Raw genomic sequence first — 18,959 nt, 5'->3', positions numbered from 1 at the left:
AGCACCATAGGGCCAAGGACACAGGAAATCTTACAGAAAGGATTTGTTTACTGTGAGTTTTCGTGGGTCATTGCTGCTTCATGCATGACTGCATGGAGTCAGGCTCAAGGAAAATTTTTTTTCTGTTTGTCTTTCTCTTTCACATCTTTTTTCTTCCTAGTGAGGAAAATGAAAGCTAAGGGCAATTGGCATGCAGCCAACCAAGCATTTCCTGTTTTGAATTTCAGTTTTGGATCCTGTGACTCTGGAACCTAAATTAGCCAAAGAACTTCCTGTCTTCTGACTGCGCCACACTCAGAAAAAGAAATCTCTACTTAATTTGTCCTCTGTTGCAATCTGCTCCAGGTCTCAGCAGCGGGTAAGCACCTCCTAGCCACCCGGCTCTCCACCTGCTTGGTTCTCTTTGATCTACAGGGTGAAGCTGTCAGGGTGATCATACTATCCTCATTCATTTCTGTGCTTACTTTAATGAAAATTTCACACATTGCTAAGTTCAGGGAAGAGTGAACTCTAGAAAAGTCTCCAAATATTTCAATCACATTTCAACTATGATTTGCTTCATTTAATCAGATTTGCTTTGGAAGAAAAGTATTACATGAAAAGTAGAAGCAATCCATGACTCTTTCCTCTGTTCTCTTCTTTACTTCATTCTCAGAGGGAAACATAATCCAGACATCTACATAGATCATTGCCATACTTATTTCTGTGCATCTACTGTGTGTATAATGTATGAATGTAATCTTTAGTACTGCTTTGTGCTAACATTTTATATAGGTGGCACCAGACTTAATTTCTCATGCTTAGTTTGCTTTTTAAATTAAAAGAAAATTATTTGACCTTTATCCATGTTTATAATAATGGAGCTAATCCATTGACATAAACTGCTGTTGACTTCACTGTACAGATGTGCCAAAATGTGTATACCTGATCTATGCGTCTTCATAAACAGTGCAGGCCTGAATAGATTTTCGGCTGAACTTATATCACCATCTGGACAATGTCAATAATTTTGTTTATTATTTATTTGTCTTATGGGTATGTGTATATGCCTGAGTGTTCATATGTGTACCCATACATGCAGTGCCTGTATAAGACAGAAGATAGCCTCAGGCCCCTTGAAATGGGAGTTTTAGGTGGTTGTGAGAGAGCTGGGTCTCTAGAAAAGTGAACCCTGGTCCTCTAGAAAAGTAGCATGTTCTTTTAATCATCGAGCTATCTTTCCAGCCTCCAACACCAACATTTTTTTTTTAATTTCTATATATGGGCCAGCTGTTGGCACTGCTGGATATTTATCCTGATGTGAAATGTATTCAGCACAGAGTCATGTTACAAAACGTTTGTCTCCTTTTCCTGTGCTTCTTACTCTTTTGGGTCAGCACATCTTTCATTTTGCTCTTCACATTCTTGGGCTGTTTTTCTTCTGTGTGGTTCATTGTTCCCCTATTCTTCTGCAGGATAGCTTTATAGAATATTTATTATACTTCACCAACTAGTTGTTCTGTTGTGTCTTGTTATAAGACAATCATTTGTTTTCAAAGTCAATTTCATCTTTCCTTTATAGTTTGTATCTTTAGTGCCTTATTTCAGATATCCAGTAATTAAGCTGCCATGCAATGACCCACACCAGAAATCTTGCTTATCTGAATGCAACAGGACTGAAACTAGTGGAAGATAAAACAAATTCTATATACCTCCAGTCTGTTAATTCCTTCTCTAGATCTCTTCAGAATTCCAACCCATCACCCGTGGACAAAGCTTGCAAAGTATTCTTTTTTGTCATACTCCAAAATAAAAATTCTGTTTTAGTTCTGTTAGTCTAGCTGAAGCTTTACTTAATTTTTCAGCATTTCAGGTGGCTGGTGTGTGTGTGTGTGTGTGTGTGTGTGTGTGTGTGTGTGTGTGTGTGTGTGTGTGTACATAGGTGCACGTGTACCACAGCATTTGTGGAGTTCAGAGGACATCCTGTTGTGCCTATACTTGTCTTCCATTTTGTTTGAAGAAAGGTCTCCTGTGCACTGCTGCATAAAGCAGGCTGCCTGTCTGTGTGCTGCTACCTCACTCACATCCTTCAGGGGATTTTCCTAGTTTTGGGTCCCTTTTAGCCATAGGAATGCCGATATTATAGATGAGCACAATTGTGCCTGGATGTACACTAGTTTTGAGAATTTGGACTCTGGCCCTTGTACTTACACGACAAACACTTTTCTCATGAACCATCTCTAATCCTCTAAGCTACCTCTCTGAAGTTAACATATTCAACTCAGGGAAGTGTAATTCTCAATGTCAAGTTTGCTCTTTTGTGCCAATTCTTCTAAATCTTAGCCAGTAATATAATTATTTACCAGACTTCCTATTAATTAGACTGATTGTCTAATGATTTTTAATACATTAAAAACAGTTTATACCATTTTTTTGATGCTAGTAACTGGTGTAATGGCTGTGGCATTAGCTGTCACTGTAGGATTTACATATCCATTGATACTTTTCCTATTTCTCTTATTTCCTTGTGAACTATCTTTTTGAATATATTTTTCATCTCTGTCCTCTAATTCATGGACTGACACATTGTAGTCCATGTGTGGCACATAATGTTTTACTGACATGCAGTAATATTCATTTGTTTAAATATAGAATTAGTATGTTCTTGTTACTATAGTAAAATATCTCACACAAGCTAACTTTATAAAGGAAACAGGTTGATTTACCTCATAGTTCTAGATATCTAAAGCTGTGTTGTCCAGCTATGGTCCATGTCTTCTTTGTTGTACCACATCAAGGAGGATTGTATCATGGTAGTATAATACATATGCAGAAGATATCAGAATCATAGACAATCTTAGGCTTTTATGACAACTCTCTCATGAAAAATGACTAGGGTTCTGCGAACAATCCCTTAGTTTCCTACAAGGGCATGGTTCTAAATTCAACTATCTATTTATCACTAAGTCCTGTCTCTTTATTGTTCTATCAGTCAATACCACATTGAGGGCAAAGCTCCCAATACATGAATCTTGGGGTGAATCACACTTAAAACATAATACATGTTGTCTATAACTGTTGTGATTGCAATGATAGGCAAGTAATCAAGGTAGAGACTATGTGATCCACAAAGCCTAGATAAATTATTTGCTATTTGACTAAAATAAAGTATTTATTAATTACTAATTTTTGGTTTATATTTTTCTCTAGTCTGGAATTTACTCTGTCAACCAATGTTAAATTTATTTATTTATTTATTTATTTATTTATTTATTTATTTATTTATTTATTTATTTATCTTTTTAGAGACAAAGTCTCCTGTGTAATACTGGTTGGACTGGAACTCACTATGTATGTAGACCAGGCTAGCTTTATTCTCACAGAGATGTACTTATCTTTGTCTCCTGTGTGCTGGAATTAAAGGAGAGTGCCATTATTCCGAGCCCAGTGTTAAATTTTAACACTATTTATCATTTCTAAAGCATCTGTTTTTCATATATAAATGCTGTTTCTATATCTCTACATTGTATATTTTTGGCTTCAAAATACTGTATTTTAATTGGGTCAGAGGACAATAGAACTCACTGGAACTGAACAGAAACTTGTAACTTAAACTGCTTTATTTTGCTAGTCTCTCAACCTGTATTTGTTTTTCTATCAGTTGCAGGAACATGGATGTGACAACCAGATTGACGTGGATACAGGAACAGATTCTGGAGAAACTGCTTGGGAATACATCTTTGACTCTTCTTTATAAGTCTAGTGTTCATCAACTGTGCACTCTTGATATGAGTAAGATATGCGGTCATCAGAGATCCACGATGACAGTAATTCACTTGAAGCAAGCTGTTGTAGGTGTTTTTATGCTGGAAGAGTTTCCCATTTTACATTCTGATAAGCCAAGTACTTGTGTTTGGTTTTCATTTAAAGAGAATAACAGCACTGGAATGTCGACTTTACTTTTGAACACACAAGTAGAAGTCAATGGTACACTTCTGAAGTTTTCCTCACTTGATGGTTTGTCACTCTCTGTGAATCCAAGAGAATACAAACTTCATCTTAATGATGCACTGATAAAAGAACTCAAACTCAATGCTAAACCTGTCTCTGGATATTTGGAGTGCGAAATTTTCCGAGTTGATGGTATGTATAAAAGGGACTCTGTCTCTGCACTTGGTACTCGTCTTTGCAGTTCATGCATTATCATTGGTGTGCAAGGACAAGGAAAAGGATGAATAAATATTAGTTTATTAGGCAGGACTAAGGACTAAAGACTGCTGTGAGCAAAGAATTTAAGATGGATATGTACAAAGATAGAGATGGCCTTGTATCTGCCTCTCTGATGTACCTACCAACACGTTTTAAACTTGTCTTGATTTATGACTTTCTTTGTTCTGTAAAACTATAAAAATGTGGTAAAACTGCTTCAACATTGGAGCATGGAATTTGGGTAACATACATCTGTGTTTCCAGGTGATGGTCAATAAAGTGACTCCAGAATAAACAGAGAAAGGTCAGGATAGGAGAGAGGAGAGGAGAGGAGGGGTGGGAGAGAGGAAAGGAAGGTGACAGCAGAGAGAAATTTTGACATTATGATTGCAAAGAGATTCATGGTTTTTTCCTTTTCCTCTCAGGGTGTTGCCAACTTGAACTCTTAGTCGAGAAGGCCAGGGTTATACAAACAGACCAGCCCTGTTTAGGAAAGAGACTTGACCACAGAGAACCAAACAAGTTAGGGAGCTTACTATGCTGTGCTTGTTTTCTGTAGGAGTTAAGAATGATCTAGGCTTCATAAAGAAGATGTTGACCGTCCGACAGTAAGTTTGGTCTTTGACCTACCTTTTATTCATTATATCTAGATTAATTGTGATAACAGTGCTAACAATAAACTAGTAAAAAAACAAGAAAAATCATATTACTTGGAATGATAAAAGGTTGTTATTGACAGATTCCAGTTAATATAAAAACAAAACCTCCCTTTTTCAATTTATAGATATGAATATATTTTTATTTCCCCTTAATATATTTATTGCACATAATTACTTACTTTCAGTGTTGATAAATTCAAAGATTTGTGTTTTCAGGTTAACAATGACTTGGTACAGGTTAAGATTTCACACAGGTGGTGGTGGTACATGCCTTTAATCCCAGCACTTAGGAGTCAGAGGCAGGTGGATCTCTATGAGTTCAAGGCCAACATAGTCTACAGAGTGAGTCCCAGGACAGCAGGGCTACCCAGGGAAACCCTGTCTCAAAAAACCCAAAAAAATTACTCCAATATATAAATGCAGTTTATTTAGGTGCAAAATATTTAACCCAGAATGTTTATGTTTAGGGTGCTATACATAATATATTATGAAGCTACTATTGAAATAAGTGTGTAGCTAAACTCATCCCTAAAATGGAAGAACCAGATGCTCTAGGTTAACTACAGTGCTTTGTGGAAGATCTGCTGTTTTATTTATTTCCTGCATTCTAAATAGGTACCGAGGAAGGTTACTATCTGCTCTCAGAGCCTACAGGCCCAAAAAAGACTTGGTTTCGGAAGTTCGTATTCTCTTGGTGGGTCCAGTAGGTTCTGGAAAGTCCAGCTTTTTCAATTCAGTGAAGTCTGCTTTCCAAGGCCACCTAACTCGCCAGGCCATTGTGGGGTCTGACGAAACCAGCATTACCAAACAGGTAAGTTACCTGAGGATTTGCAGAAGATTACAATTTACAGGTTACAAAGAATGTATTTGTTCACGTCTTTGTAATTTTCTCTCAGACATAACCTTCTTCTTAATCTACAATTAAATACTAGATAATTGAGTAAAATAGAAAAACATTGCACTAGAATTATCTCTATTCAATAATGTTATCTAGAGAAGCATTTTGCTTTTTACAGATCCAAGAATTAGTTATATAAAAAATACCTTTTGGTGCTTATTGCAAATATATAATAAGACTATAACATCAGTTTATCATTGGTTCTGTATTCCATAGCTTAAATGTTTCTAAAACTTTCATGAATTGTATTTTGTATTTTATGTGGATTTATTTCAACATGTCAGTCTCGTCTGAGAAGTCCAGTTAAGATGCTACAACAATTGAATTTATTGAGCATTAACTGAGAAGCTTCAGCACCCAAGCTGTTGTGATATCATAGACAGGCTTTGTACTTCCTAGTAGAGTACAGTGTTAGGCCATTTCCTGTACCACCCATGGGAGAACTATGGCTACACAGCAGCTTTGAATACTGAAGAAATTTATTTTTTTCAGGCTTGATGTGGTGGTACGTGCCTGTAACCCCAACTCCTGGGGGGCCGAGCTAGTGGGGATCACGCCAGTTTCAGGCCATTATATTAAAACATTAGCTAATTTCTCTTTTTCATTTTGAATCCTAACAAATATACTTTAACTCAATAATTTTTTTTTCCAGTACAGAATATATTCTGTTAAAGATGGCGAAGGTGGGAAAACGCTCCCATTTATGTTGTGTGATTCAATGGGACTGGATGAGAGAGAAGAAGCAGGACTGTGCATAGATGACATATCTCATATCTTAAAAGGCTGTGTACCAGACAGGTATCAGGTAAGATTTCTTACCACCTCAAGACACTTAAAAGTGTTTCATTGCATCTTTACCCTACAAGACTATTTGAACTGCCATTATGTGATTCCAACATTTACTTTACTATTTGAACTGCCATTATGTGATTCCAACATTTACTTTACTATTTGAACTGCCATTATGTGATTCCAACATTTACTTTACTATTTGAACTGCCATTATGTGATTCCAACATTTACTTTACTATTTGAACTGCCATTATGTGATTCCAACATTTACTACTATACTTTAAATAAATAGATATTTATGAGAGGAAGGTAAAGAGATGGTTCTTATAGTCTGTGCCATTGAGAAATAAAACTAAATGGCAGGACTTGACTTATCTGAATTCCAGGAGACATTCATAAGACTGTACTGTTTACATGACTCTTTTATATTTTTGTTTGTGAGCCTAGCCTTTAATGGCTGAGCTATCTCTCCAGCCCTACATGTTTCTTTCAATACTGTAAACTGTGAATAAAGAAGCCATTTAAATAGTTAAACCAGTGGTAGTTTAATTTTGTGCATGTTTAGTTTAATTATACATAGAAGATATTAGAATAATTGTCTGTTGTCTGTTGATGTATTCCACAAGAGCGAGGCAGTGCTAATACATATTGATGTGTACCGATGCAGGAAGTTACATAATGTTTTTTTAAGCCTTTGATTTTAAATATATGAAATGTGAGAATTAATACTGCTTGTGTCCCAGCACATCTGAGAATATTAGGTGAATGATCTACTCCTAGTGCTCACAGAGTTAATCATTTAGCATCTTTCTTTTAGGTATGGAATGTGATGGAATTGGCTTCAACTTCTAAACATTTATCTTTTTTCCTCTCAGTCAAACTTGATTGAAAAGATTGACTATGTATGCACTTTCATTTGAAATTACTTATTACAATATAATTTGTTCTAGACACAAAGAGAATAACTTAAAAAATCCACTGTTAATTAAGAGTGCAGGATTTATTTTCAGGAGACAGTCTAGTTCAGGAAAGGAATTACAAAATTTCAGGAATGAAGAGAGCAGAAGGAGAGAAAAGTTAGATCGCGAAGATCCTCAGTTTTCAGTTTTCATGTCAGAGACCCAGCCAGTTCAGTTCAACATTGAACACACACACACACACACACACACACACACACACACACACACACACACACACACACACACAGAGAGAGAGAGAGAGAGAGAGAGAGAGAGAGAGAGAGAGAGAGAGAGAGAGAGAGAGAGAGAGAACACACTTATAATGTTTGCTATGTTTTGCAATCTATTTTCTTAGGAACAGAAAGATCATTGTCTTGTTTGTGGTAAGAAGACGCTAACTTGGAAGCTGATATTTCTCTAGTTTCACTTCATCTCACTTTGCCTTGAAAAATTAAGAAGAAATCATAGTCTTTAAGTTTGAATGTCATTTCATTCTCATTTCTCCATCTGCCTCAGTCCTTTAAGCGTGCAAAATTCTGAAAGAGGAATCTTAAATGATCCATAGCACATCTTAATGCTATTTGCTTCTGGAGATTGGAGATTTAAGTCAGACTTTATTCTTTGCATTTTTCTTTCAATAATTACAGTGGTTAATCATCATTTTTATCAGAACAATAAAGCCATTTGTCTTTAAGAAAACTATAGTGAGATCTTGGCAATGAGAAGCAGGCAGGAAGGGAGCTATAAATAAGAAACCAGGAGCCGACACTGGGGCAAGAAGAGGGGGAGCAGTTGTGGTTTCCGCTGTAGAAACTGAAGTCTCTGAAAAGTGGATATCAACTTGTGTTTCTATCCAGTTCAACCCGTGTAAGCCGATTAAGCCAAAGCACCCCACTTCTGTCACCTCGCCACCACTGAAGGACAGGATTCACTGTGTGGCTTATGTCTTAAACATCAACTCTGTTAACACCCTGTCAGCTAAGATGGTGGCAAAGCTCAAAGAAGTCCACAAAGATGCAGGAGCCTGTGGTGAGTCTCATTGTATAAACACTGAAAACTTTGAAATAAACACGATTCATAGGAAGCTACGAAGGGAGTGGTGAGGAGTCTCATGTCTTGTTCCCTTTGGGAAGTGTCTTGAGCTCCACGTTAGTGGCAAGTGCAGAAGGCATCACTGAAAGACTTGGCTGAGAGCCATCTTACGTGTTCGCCCCCAGAACTGAGCACTAGGCTATCGTCTTCTGTTGTACAATTCTCTTGGGGTTTTTTAAAGGTACTAACTTTCTCACAGGAACTAGCTAGTAAGATCAAAACCAAGGTGCTGATGCTGTTATACTATTTTATCATATGTAGCAATTGATGAAATTATGTCTACAACCCAGGATACAGAATTATCTCATCACTATGAAAATAACACACTGACCCTTCTTGTGAGTACTTCTCTCTAGTTATAGTCTTCACTTGAGAATATTATGTAAATAGAATCATTCATTATGCCATCTTCTGAGAATGACTGTCTTAACTTGGCCTAACACCCTTTCAAGTCCATGTCAGACATTTTATGTAGTGAGCATTTACTCTATGGCTGTTGAGCAATATTCCCTCATATAGTTATACCAGGATATATTTAACCGTTGTCCAGTTTTAGATTACTATAGATATAATGCTTCTGAACATTAGTGTTTTCGTTTTGTGGGGGCATAGTTCCCCAGGGATAAGACTGCTATAACATATAGAAAGTGTATGTTAATTTTAAAAAAATCACAAAACTGCTATTCAGAGCACTGATCTCATGCTACATTCCAACCAGCACTATATGACCAATCCCAGTTTTCTGCATTTTTCTAATATTTGGTATTATTGTTACCACTATTAAAAATTAACTTTTGTAATAGATATGTAGAAATATGTCATTATGACATTAACTTGCTTTACCTAATAATCCATAGATTTAAATATCTTGTAACATAATCGCTGGTCATCCATATATCTCTAGTAAAATGCTTTCTTTCATATCTTTTACCCATTTTCTGATTGATTTATTTGTATGTTTTCTTTTATGTTGAATTTTAAGATATCCCTTATTTTAGTCAGTGTTCTATTGCTGTGAGGAGACATCATGACCATGGCAACTCTCATAAAGGAAACATTTAACTGGGGCTTGCTTACAGTTTCAGAGGTTTAGTCCACTGTCATCATGGTGGAAAGCATGGCAGCGTGCAGGTAGACATGGTGCTGGAGAAGTACCTGAGACGTCTCTACATCTCAATTGGGAGAGAAAGACTCTGGGCCTGTCTTGGACTCTTGAAACCACAAAGCTCACCCCCAGAGACATACTTCCTTTAACAAGGCCACACGTCCTAATCCTTCCAAACAGTGCCACTCCCTAGTGATTAAGCATTCAAATATATGAGCCTATGGGGGCCATTTTTATTCAAATAACCACATCTCTAAATCTAAAATCTGAGTCACTGTCAGACATATGGTTTGCCACTAATTCTCCATGTCAGTTTCTATATTATTTGTTTTGTTTTTTATTATCATTAATTTTGGTCCTATCATCTCTCTTTCCTTCAGGGACTCTTATGGCATGACTACTAGGTCTTTTACCATAGACACCCTATTTATTTTTCCTGTATATCTAATGGACATTATATACACTTAATGTAACTGTGTATGGGAACATCTCTAAAACAGCGGTGCATTTAGGATATGATTGAGTTAGAGAAGTGCTAAGATTTGAAGGTAGTTTTTAAGGACATATGACATTATAGCACCATGAAGTGATGTTTAATGAAACTGACTTTTTTTTTTTTTTTTTTTTTTTTTTTTTTTTTGGTTTTTTGAGACAGGGTTTCTCTGTGTAGCTTTGCGCCTTTCCTGGAACTCACTTGGTAGCCCAGGCTGGCCTCGAACACACAGAGATCCGCCTGCCTATGCCTCCCGAGTGTTGGGATTAAAGGCGTGCGCCACCACTGCCGGCTGAAACTGACTTTTAGAGGAGCCCTCATCAGGGTAGAATACACCAATTGATTGTTCATTTCCAAAGTGTCAGAACTGAAAATAAACATACAAGTAGCATTATAAGAACTGAACAGGTGACATTTTGAAATATATATGTATATGCATATATATGCATATATATGTGTGTGTGTGTTATTGCATAAATGCAATAATAATAAAAAACAAAAATGAAGCTATGAATTTGAAGGAGAGCAGGGAGGAGTACATGGAAGCGTTTCCAGGGAGGAAAGGGAAGGGAGAAATGTTGTAACCAAGTTATAATCTCCAAGGAGAGAGGGAGGAGAAAGAGGGCATAGAGTTAATTTTGAAGACAGCAGGTCTGCATGCTTAAGGGAGAAGGTAGCAAGATCTCAGTTGAACTTTGAGGTCAGTGTAGCTTTCTGGGAACATCCTTCCTGTCTTTGTCTCTCTTGAGGTGTTTCTCTTCAGTTCAATGGTGCAGTAGCCATGTTCCGCACTTTAAAAGAATACTAAGTTTCCAGGCTTACTGTGAGTTTAGGTATCTCTCCAAGTAAGCTCTCCTTTTGTGAGGAAATGACATTTGGAAGATCAGGCTCAGATTAAGTGGGGATATTTTATATCCAACTCTCCAAATCATCTTACAGAGAGCATTGTTTATAAGCACATTTAAAAACTATCTTGATCGGGAAACCCACAGAGACAACTGACCAGAGCTTGTGCGAGCTCATAGACTCTGGACTGACAGCTGGGGAACCTGCATGAGACCAAATGTCAGAGGGCATAGGCCCTCCAAATGTGGGCAACAGTTGTGTGGCTTGGGCAGTTGGTGGGGCCCCTTGCAGTGGGACCAAAATTTATGCTTAGTGCATGAACTGACTTTTTGGAGCCCGTTCCCTATGGAGGGATGCCTTGCTCAGTCTTGATGCAGTGGGAGAGGGGCTTGGTCCTGCCTCAACTTGATGTGCCAGACTTTGTTGACTACCCATAGGAGGCCTTACCCTTTCTGAGGAGTGGGTGGAGAGTGGGGTGGGGTGGGGGAAATGGGAGGGGAGCAGTGCTGTGGGATGTTCTGTATGCTGTGAATGTGTTGCTCTGATTGGTTGATAAATAAAATACTGATTGGCCAGTAGCCAGGCAGGAAGTATAGGCAGGATAATCAGACAAGGAGAATTCTGGGAAGAAAAAAGCTGAGTCAGGAGATGCCAGCCTGGCTGTACAGGGAGCAGCATGTAATGGCACACAGGTAAAGCCATGGAACACGTGGCGACATATAGATGAACAGAAATGGGCTGAGTTTAGTGTAAGAGCTAGTCAGTAGTAAGCCTGAGCTAATGGCTGAGCAGTATTAATTAATACAAGCTTCTGTGTGTTTGCTTGGGGGACATGAGTAGGAGAGATTTGTCCCAACCACCCGCCAGCTGGGACACAAGAAATTTTCCAGCTACAGAGCAGGAGGAGGGGAGAGTGGGAGAACTGTGCTTGGTATGTAAAATGGAAAAAAACAATAACTTTGAAATAAATAAAAAAAATTTAAAAAAGCATAAAAAAAGAAGAAAACCTATCTTGATATATTCCTATAATGCTGATGTCTATTTGATACAGGTGTTGGACAAGTGGCCTTGCTTACTAATGTGAATAACTGTGATGAAGTTCTCGATGACAGTTTTTTAAACATGACAGAAAATATGACTTCTCAAAGCCAGGTAAAGAGTGATGTTTATAATCAGGTGATATAGAGACAGAATCACAGCCATGTGTCCACTCTTTTTTCTCTCTCTCTCCCTCATCACCACTGTGTGTGTGTGTGTGTGTGCACGTGTGTGTCTGTATGTGTGTGTGCATGTGTGTGTGTGAGTGTATGTATGTGTGTATGTGTGTGTTCATAGCTGAATTGAGAATTAGGTCAAGGTGAGTTTGTTTCTGTAGGCCTGTAATGTCAGACACTCAGGAAGCTGACATAAGATGGCAAGTTCAAGGCCTGTTTGGGCTACAGAGTGAATTCAAGACCATGTCTCAAAATGAAAAGCAAAAAGAGGCTGTAGATATAGCTCAAGGAGAGCTTACTTGCCAAAAGTAGGGGAGGCCTTGAGTTCAGTCCTCATTAGTACATATAACTGGATTGATTTTTCAGTTTGTTGCAGTTTGTATTTCATTTTAATAATTATCCATAATTTACATACATACAATTGTATTCTGAAGAGGATTTGCCAAGCCATTACCTTTTCAGCCTTTCTCCTTAACTGTATTTAATATTCAGTCAAATTTCTAGTATGAAATATTTCATATATATACACATATATATGTTTCACAAATATATTTTTACATAAAATGAATTTTAAATATATTTTCCACAGGTAAAGAATGTACAGAACATGCTAAATATTCCTATAGCTAATATCTTGATGGTTAGTAATTATGCTTCGGAGCGATCGTTGGAACCTATGAAAGATGTCCTGATCCTTGCTGCACTCAGGCAGATGTTGCGGGCTGCAGATGACTCCTTAGAAGACTTGCCTCCTGAGGAAACTGGTAACCTGGCTCCTCTTGAAAGCACTTGTGTCTTTTGGAAAACCATCAGCTGTACTCAGTGGGGTGGTTGGGACCCACTTACCCAGCCCTGAAGTGTGTTGCAGTCTGTGCTCTCTCCCGCCGTTGACTGTCTTGTTTTGGAGGAATGGCACAGTGACATTAGTCTTCTGTGACATCAGTTACCCTTAGCCAAAACCTGAATTTCCCTAGGGAGAGTTAGTCTGCTGACAGCTTCTTTGAGACTCTGCCTTTGTTAATGGTGATGTTCTGTTTTTTTTTTTTTAACAGCATCAGCTAATGATTCCTTCAACAGCTAATCATGTATCAAAAATGAAGATGCAGCCTGAGAAGTGGAGAGGAGAGAGATGCCCTACAACAAATATGCTTCCATATGCCTGTACCTACTACAGTTTAATATCTTGATGTCTTTGCTTTTATTTCTCTAGCACGTTATGCAATTCTGTGTATTCTAATCAATTGCACAGTGATTACAATATTATATAGATATCTGCCATTATGCATAGAGTGTAAGTTCTTTGAGAAACAGGCCTTGGATTTGACTTTCTAGTCACAGAGCTCAACACAACTTCAGGTAAATCTTCCGGATACTCACAATGACTCTTCTGCACCACTTTCTCTAGACTGATGATCTCCTTAGACATCTACTCCATGTAGATGGGAAGACACAAAGAGTAAGATGCTGGAAAGAGAAAAGAAAATAAGTGTGGAGAGGGTGTTACTTATCTCTGCTTGAAAACATGAATGCTTCTAAACAATTTAAATTAATTAAAAAGAGCCAATATTTGTTAACAACTTTGTTAATTAATTTTTTAATTTCATGAAATAAAGTCTATTCCTGTAATGTTTCCATGCTTGATTTTAATCAACTGAATTCCAAAACATCATTGCTGTGTCTCCAAAGAGGAACTATTGAGAGATGAAATCTTACTAGTCAACATGGAAGGTAGGTTGCCATGCAAGCCCCCCAGATGATTCTCAAGTCCTCCTGGCAGTTGTCTAAGTTAGGACTATTGTTAAATAAAATTAAATCTTATAATATATTTTATAAATCTTAATAATTCTTCAAATTTTTCATTTTTCTTTTAAATATTTTATTATTTGGGTAAATATTTATTTTATTTTTTTAACTATGTGCATATGTGTACATCTGTGTGTGGGTATTTATATGAGTGAAGGTGTATGTGGAGGACAGAGGTGTCAGATCTTTTGGAACTGTGGCAGGGGATCGTGAGCCATCTAATGTGTGTGCTGGGAAGTGAAAGGGTCCTTTGCAAAGGCAGTGTGCACTCTTGAGCTGATGAGCAGTCTCTCTAGCCGTTCAGTTTTGGTTTGTTTTGGTTCAATAGATTCCTGAATTCTGACAGTCTATCTTACCTTCAACCAGGTTATTCTTCAGGTTATTTTTGGATACTAAGCAGACAAGAATTCCTTTGGGGTAGGTATGAGGAAGTGGCTTTTCCTAAAGTAGTGTTTCAAGGGAAGCTGCACTCTTAGGAATGTTCATGAAGATATAGAGTTTTAGGAACAATCTGGTTTCTGGTTTTATTTCTTCTCTCATTACATAAGAACTTAATAATCATGGCTGCATGAATGATATGCATAAGCATGTGACCAAGACTACAACTAAGGCATGGGAATGGGGAGACATATGGTTAGCTCGTAGGAGGGACAATGGGACCACAATATAACTTCCCATACCTCAACTGAGTATAGCCAGGTTAACCTCTAGATAGGGCTCTTGAAATCAACCTATCACAGGAGCCTTTCTTCCTTTCTCTTTAGTTCTCATCTATAAAACTGCCCTAAGCTACTTTCTAAGACTCACCTGTCTATGGTGTGTGACATCCATTCTTTAAGTTTACAAGACAAAGGACCTGAAAGCCAATGATCTGGGATGTCTTTGATGGCCATTTTTCTTCTAATTTTGAGATTATAACATAATTACATCATTTTCTCCTTCCCTTTTCTCCCTCTAAGCCCTCCTGTGTACTCCTCCTTGCTCTTTTTTAAAATGTATGGCCTTATTTGTCATTAATTGCTGTTGTATGCAGACCCACACAGAGGGAGAGAGAGACAGACAGACAGAGAGAGAGAGACAGAGAGACACACAGAGAGAGGGAGTCCTAGACATAACCTACTCAGTCTGCACAGCGTTACTCATCGGATCATCCAGGCCCCCTGCCCCTGGTTTATTGTCCACTGGAAACAAGGAAACCGCCAACAAACTCCAAGGTCTCCTGTTCTCCCCTCGCAGCACTATTCCTTTAGTGAAAAGAGAAATCGCATTTATCAGTTTGACTGACATTTTTTGAAATCTAAGATTTCTAGACATACTTTCGAACAGATATCTGTTATGCTCAGGTTGATTCGTGTGTGTGTGTGTGTGTGTGTGTGTGTGTGTGTGTGTGTGTGTGTGTGTGTAATCATGAGTATTTGAAGGAGTCGTCAAAAATGGAGACAGTTTCCTCATTGCTGTGACTAGATACCTGAAAGTAGCATTTAAGAGAGGATGGCTTTTCGGCTTACACTTTTGGAGGATATAGTTCATCTTGGTGGAGAAAGTACAGTGAAGTATAGCTATATCTGTGGGAGACTGTGCCTGGGACTCCTCATGTTTTGGTAGATCAGAAAGCAGATAGCTTAGGTTGGTATCAGGGTTTATCTGGACCACAAACGACCACCTCTGCATGCCCCAGACCCAGTGATTCACTTTGTTTAGCTCCACATCCTGAAGGTTTATTAAGCCCCCAGAACAGTACGGTCTCCTGGTGCCAAATGTTTGAATGCATCAGTCTGTGGGAGATATTTGACACTGAACATATAACACAATATGTACCATTAGGCCAGAGAGCATCAGACCCTGACCATAGGTATTCGTTCAGATAGTGAGGACTTTGTGTCTGATACCTTCTGATTGCCAAAATTCTCATATTTATATATGTCATTGCCATGGCTTTTGGGGGATTTTCCCATCTCTGCTGGAATCAGCTTCAAAGATTTCCTTGCTGCTAGCATCCTTTGAGGGGTGCTGAGGAAACCAAGAGCCCACACTTTTAGAACATTGAACAACTTGGCACAAGGATCTCTCTACTGAGTATGTATGAGAACATCTCTGAATTGTGTAGCTGGAGTTTTCCTGCCTTGCCCACAGTCAGGACAAATCTTTGTCACCCGCCAGTCCCACAGCCGCTCAGACCCAACCAAGTAAACACAGAGACTTATATTGCTTACAAACTGTATGGCCGTGGCAGGCTTCTTGCTAACTGTCCTTTTATCTTAAATTAACCATTTCCATAAATCTATACCTTGCCACGTGGCTGGTGGCTTACCGGCATCTTCACATGCTGCTGGTCATGGCGGCGGCTGCAGTGTCTCTCCGCCTCAGCCTTCCGCTTCCCAGAATTCTCCTCTCTCCTTGTCCCACCTACTTCCTGCCTGGCCACTGGCCAATCAGTGTTTTATTTATTGACCAATCAGAGCAATTTGACATACAGACCGCCCCACAGCACTTTTTTTTTTTTTTTTTTTTTTTTTTTTTTTAAAAGAGAGAAAGCTCACGCCTCTCAATAGTAGACTGGCATTTAATAGAGGGATGTGGAGAAGGGCATGCTTAGATGAGCCATATATACACAGCCAAGAAGAATGGACAGCTGAATTCAAAAACCATCAACAATTTCCAGAATTTAAAATCCTGAATCATGACATGACACTAGTGGAATTCAGGTGTTTCTGGTACATGGACTGCTCTCACCCAGTGTGAGGTTGAACTGTTGACCTTGTGTACAACCTACTTCACAAATGAGTCTGTCAGATACGCTAAGCCTATAGGCTGAAGATGATGCCCCAACACTGTGGAGAAACCTCAGGTGACTGTCCAGGCAGCTGGCTGTTTCTGTCAACTCACAAAATTTTTGGAAGTTGCTTTTGTGCACTTCTTGTTTTTATTTTTGTTAGCTAATATTATTTCCTTCTTGGGTCTCTGAGGGAGTTGAAGATTAGTTAGTTATAGTTGAAGATTAATTAGGATAGAAAGTGAATTAGATACATTTTGGACTTACTAAAATAGGATAGATAAGGGAATTATTTTCTCTGATTTGTCAAATACAAATGGACTAGACATCGTTTAGGTATTTGTTACTTGTATATATTGTATATAGTTATTGTACTTTTGTATATAGTTTTTCTTTTGTTAGTTATAACCTTTTGCCTTTTTTCTTTTTATTAAAATAGAAAAGGGGAAATGTGGTGATATTTTATTTGTACTGAAATGTTATTTTAATTTTATGTTAATAAATAAAGTTGCCCTGGGGTCAGAGCTATTAGAGCCATAGTAAGAGCGTGGTGGTTAGAAGAGCTAGGTAGATTTCTGTGTGTTCAGGGATACAGCCAGTATTGGAGACATACGCCTTTAAGACCTGGAGGGCGGTACTTACAGGCAGTGTTGAGGCAGTCATGTGGTTGGGTTTACAACCAATGAGAAGGCAGAACAGAAAGATTATTTAAACAGGGACACAGGAAGTACCTCCCTCTCGGGGGGAAGCTAGGAGCACTGCAGGAGGTAAGATTTTATCTCTGAGCTCTGACCTCTCGGCTTTTCTCTTTTACCTTGGCTCTGTGTTTCTTATTTTAATAATACGATTGGTTACATCTACAGTTCCCTCTGAGCAACTCATTATGGTTGATGCGGGAAGCCACCTGTGGATTGCTTGTTTGCAACAGATCTCATAGTTTGTACTTCAGTTCAGACTTATGGAGGCATTTATTATTATTATTAAGAAATTTTCTATTCATTTTACATACCAACCACAGATGTCCCTCTCCTCCCTCCTCCCATCCCCCAGCCTTCCCCCTCAACCCACCCCCCATTTCCACCTCCTCCAAGGCAAGGACTCCCATGGGGAGTCAGCAGATCCTAGTTCATACAGTTGAGGCAGATCCAAGCCCCTCCTCCCTGCACCAAGGCTGTGCAAGGTGTCTCACCATAGGCACTGGGCTCCAAAAAGCTTACTCATGCACCAGGAATGGATCCTGATACCACTGCCTTGGGGCCCCCTAAACAGTTTAAGCTAAACAACTGTCTCGCCTATCCAGTGGGCTTAGTCCTATATCATGGGGGCTCCACAGCTATTAGTTCACAGTTCATGTAATTCCACTAGTTTGGCTGGACATCTCTGTACATTTTACCATCATGATCTCATGTCCCTTGCTCATAAAATTCCTCTTCTCTCATCCATTGAACTCCTGGAGCTCAACTCTGTGGATCTCTACATTTGCTTCCATCAGTTACTGGATGAAGTTCAGGCATCTTCTCCACTACTGCTAGTAGACTAATCTGGGGTCATCCTTATGGATTCCTGGGAACTTCGCTAGCACTCTGTTTCTCCCTATTCCCATGATGTCTTAATTCATCATGGTATCTCTTTCCTTGCTTTCCCATTCTGTCCTTGTTCCAGCTTGAACCTCCTGTTCCCCTATGTTCTCAACCCCCATCCCTTGCCCTCCATTACTCTACCCCACCCCCAGTTTACTCTAGTGGATCTCATCTATTTCTCCTTTGCTGGGCTATCCATGTGTCCTTCCTAGGGTCCTCCTTCTTAGCTAGCCTCCCTGGAGCTGTGGGTTGCAGTCTGGTTATCCTTTGCTTTACATATAGTATCCACTTATGAGTGAATACATACCATGTTTGTCCTTCTGAGTCTGGGTTACCTCACTCAGGATGATTTTCTAGTTTGTTCCATTTGCCTGAAAGTTTCATAATATCATTTTTTTTTTTTTTTTTTTTACCACTGAGTAGTACTCCATTGTGTATATGTGCCACATTTTCTTTATCCATTCTTCAGTTGAGGGGTATCTAGGTTGTTTCCAGGTTCTGGTTATTACGAATAATGCTGCTATAAACATAGTTGAGCATGTGTCCTTGTGGTATGA

At 38.7% G+C, this 18,959-nt stretch overlaps 1 protein-coding gene across 1 annotated transcript; it reads left to right on the top strand.

Moving 5' to 3' along the window:
* The first annotated feature begins 224 nt into the window (after positions 1-224).
* Positions 225-13,876, top strand: Ifi44l (interferon induced protein 44 like). Its single transcript, XM_006989489.4, has 9 exons — positions 225-358; positions 3,641-4,122; positions 4,748-4,796; positions 5,463-5,658; positions 6,398-6,550; positions 8,354-8,525; positions 12,084-12,184; positions 12,836-13,010; positions 13,299-13,876. The coding sequence occupies exons 2-9, from the start codon at positions 3,651-3,653 to the stop codon at positions 13,325-13,327; spliced, it is 1,347 nt and encodes a 448-aa protein (XP_006989551.1). The 5' UTR covers positions 225-358; positions 3,641-3,650; the 3' UTR covers positions 13,328-13,876.
* The last annotated feature ends 5,083 nt before the right edge of the window (positions 13,877-18,959 follow it).

The sequence above is a fragment of the Peromyscus maniculatus genome, chromosome 6, assembly GCF_049852395.1.
Source record: "Peromyscus maniculatus bairdii isolate BWxNUB_F1_BW_parent chromosome 6, HU_Pman_BW_mat_3.1, whole genome shotgun sequence".
Classification (NCBI taxonomy): domain Eukaryota; kingdom Metazoa; phylum Chordata; class Mammalia; order Rodentia; family Cricetidae; genus Peromyscus; species Peromyscus maniculatus.
Note: the sequence above shows the minus strand (reverse complement) of the source record. Positions and strands in the feature narration are given on the sequence as shown.

Excerpts from the sequence above, each read along its gene's own strand:
- Ifi44l (XM_006989489.4), top strand. The coding sequence starts at position 3,651 with ATGGATGTGACAACCAGATTGACGTGGATACAGGAACAGATTCTGGAG. Across the intron at positions 5,659-6,397 it reads AAACCAGCATTACCAAACAG|TACAGAATATATTCTGTTAA; the intron begins GTAAGTTACCTG and ends TTTTTTTTCCAG. Across the intron at positions 6,551-8,353 it reads GTGTACCAGACAGGTATCAG|TTCAACCCGTGTAAGCCGAT; the intron begins GTAAGATTTCTT and ends GTTTCTATCCAG.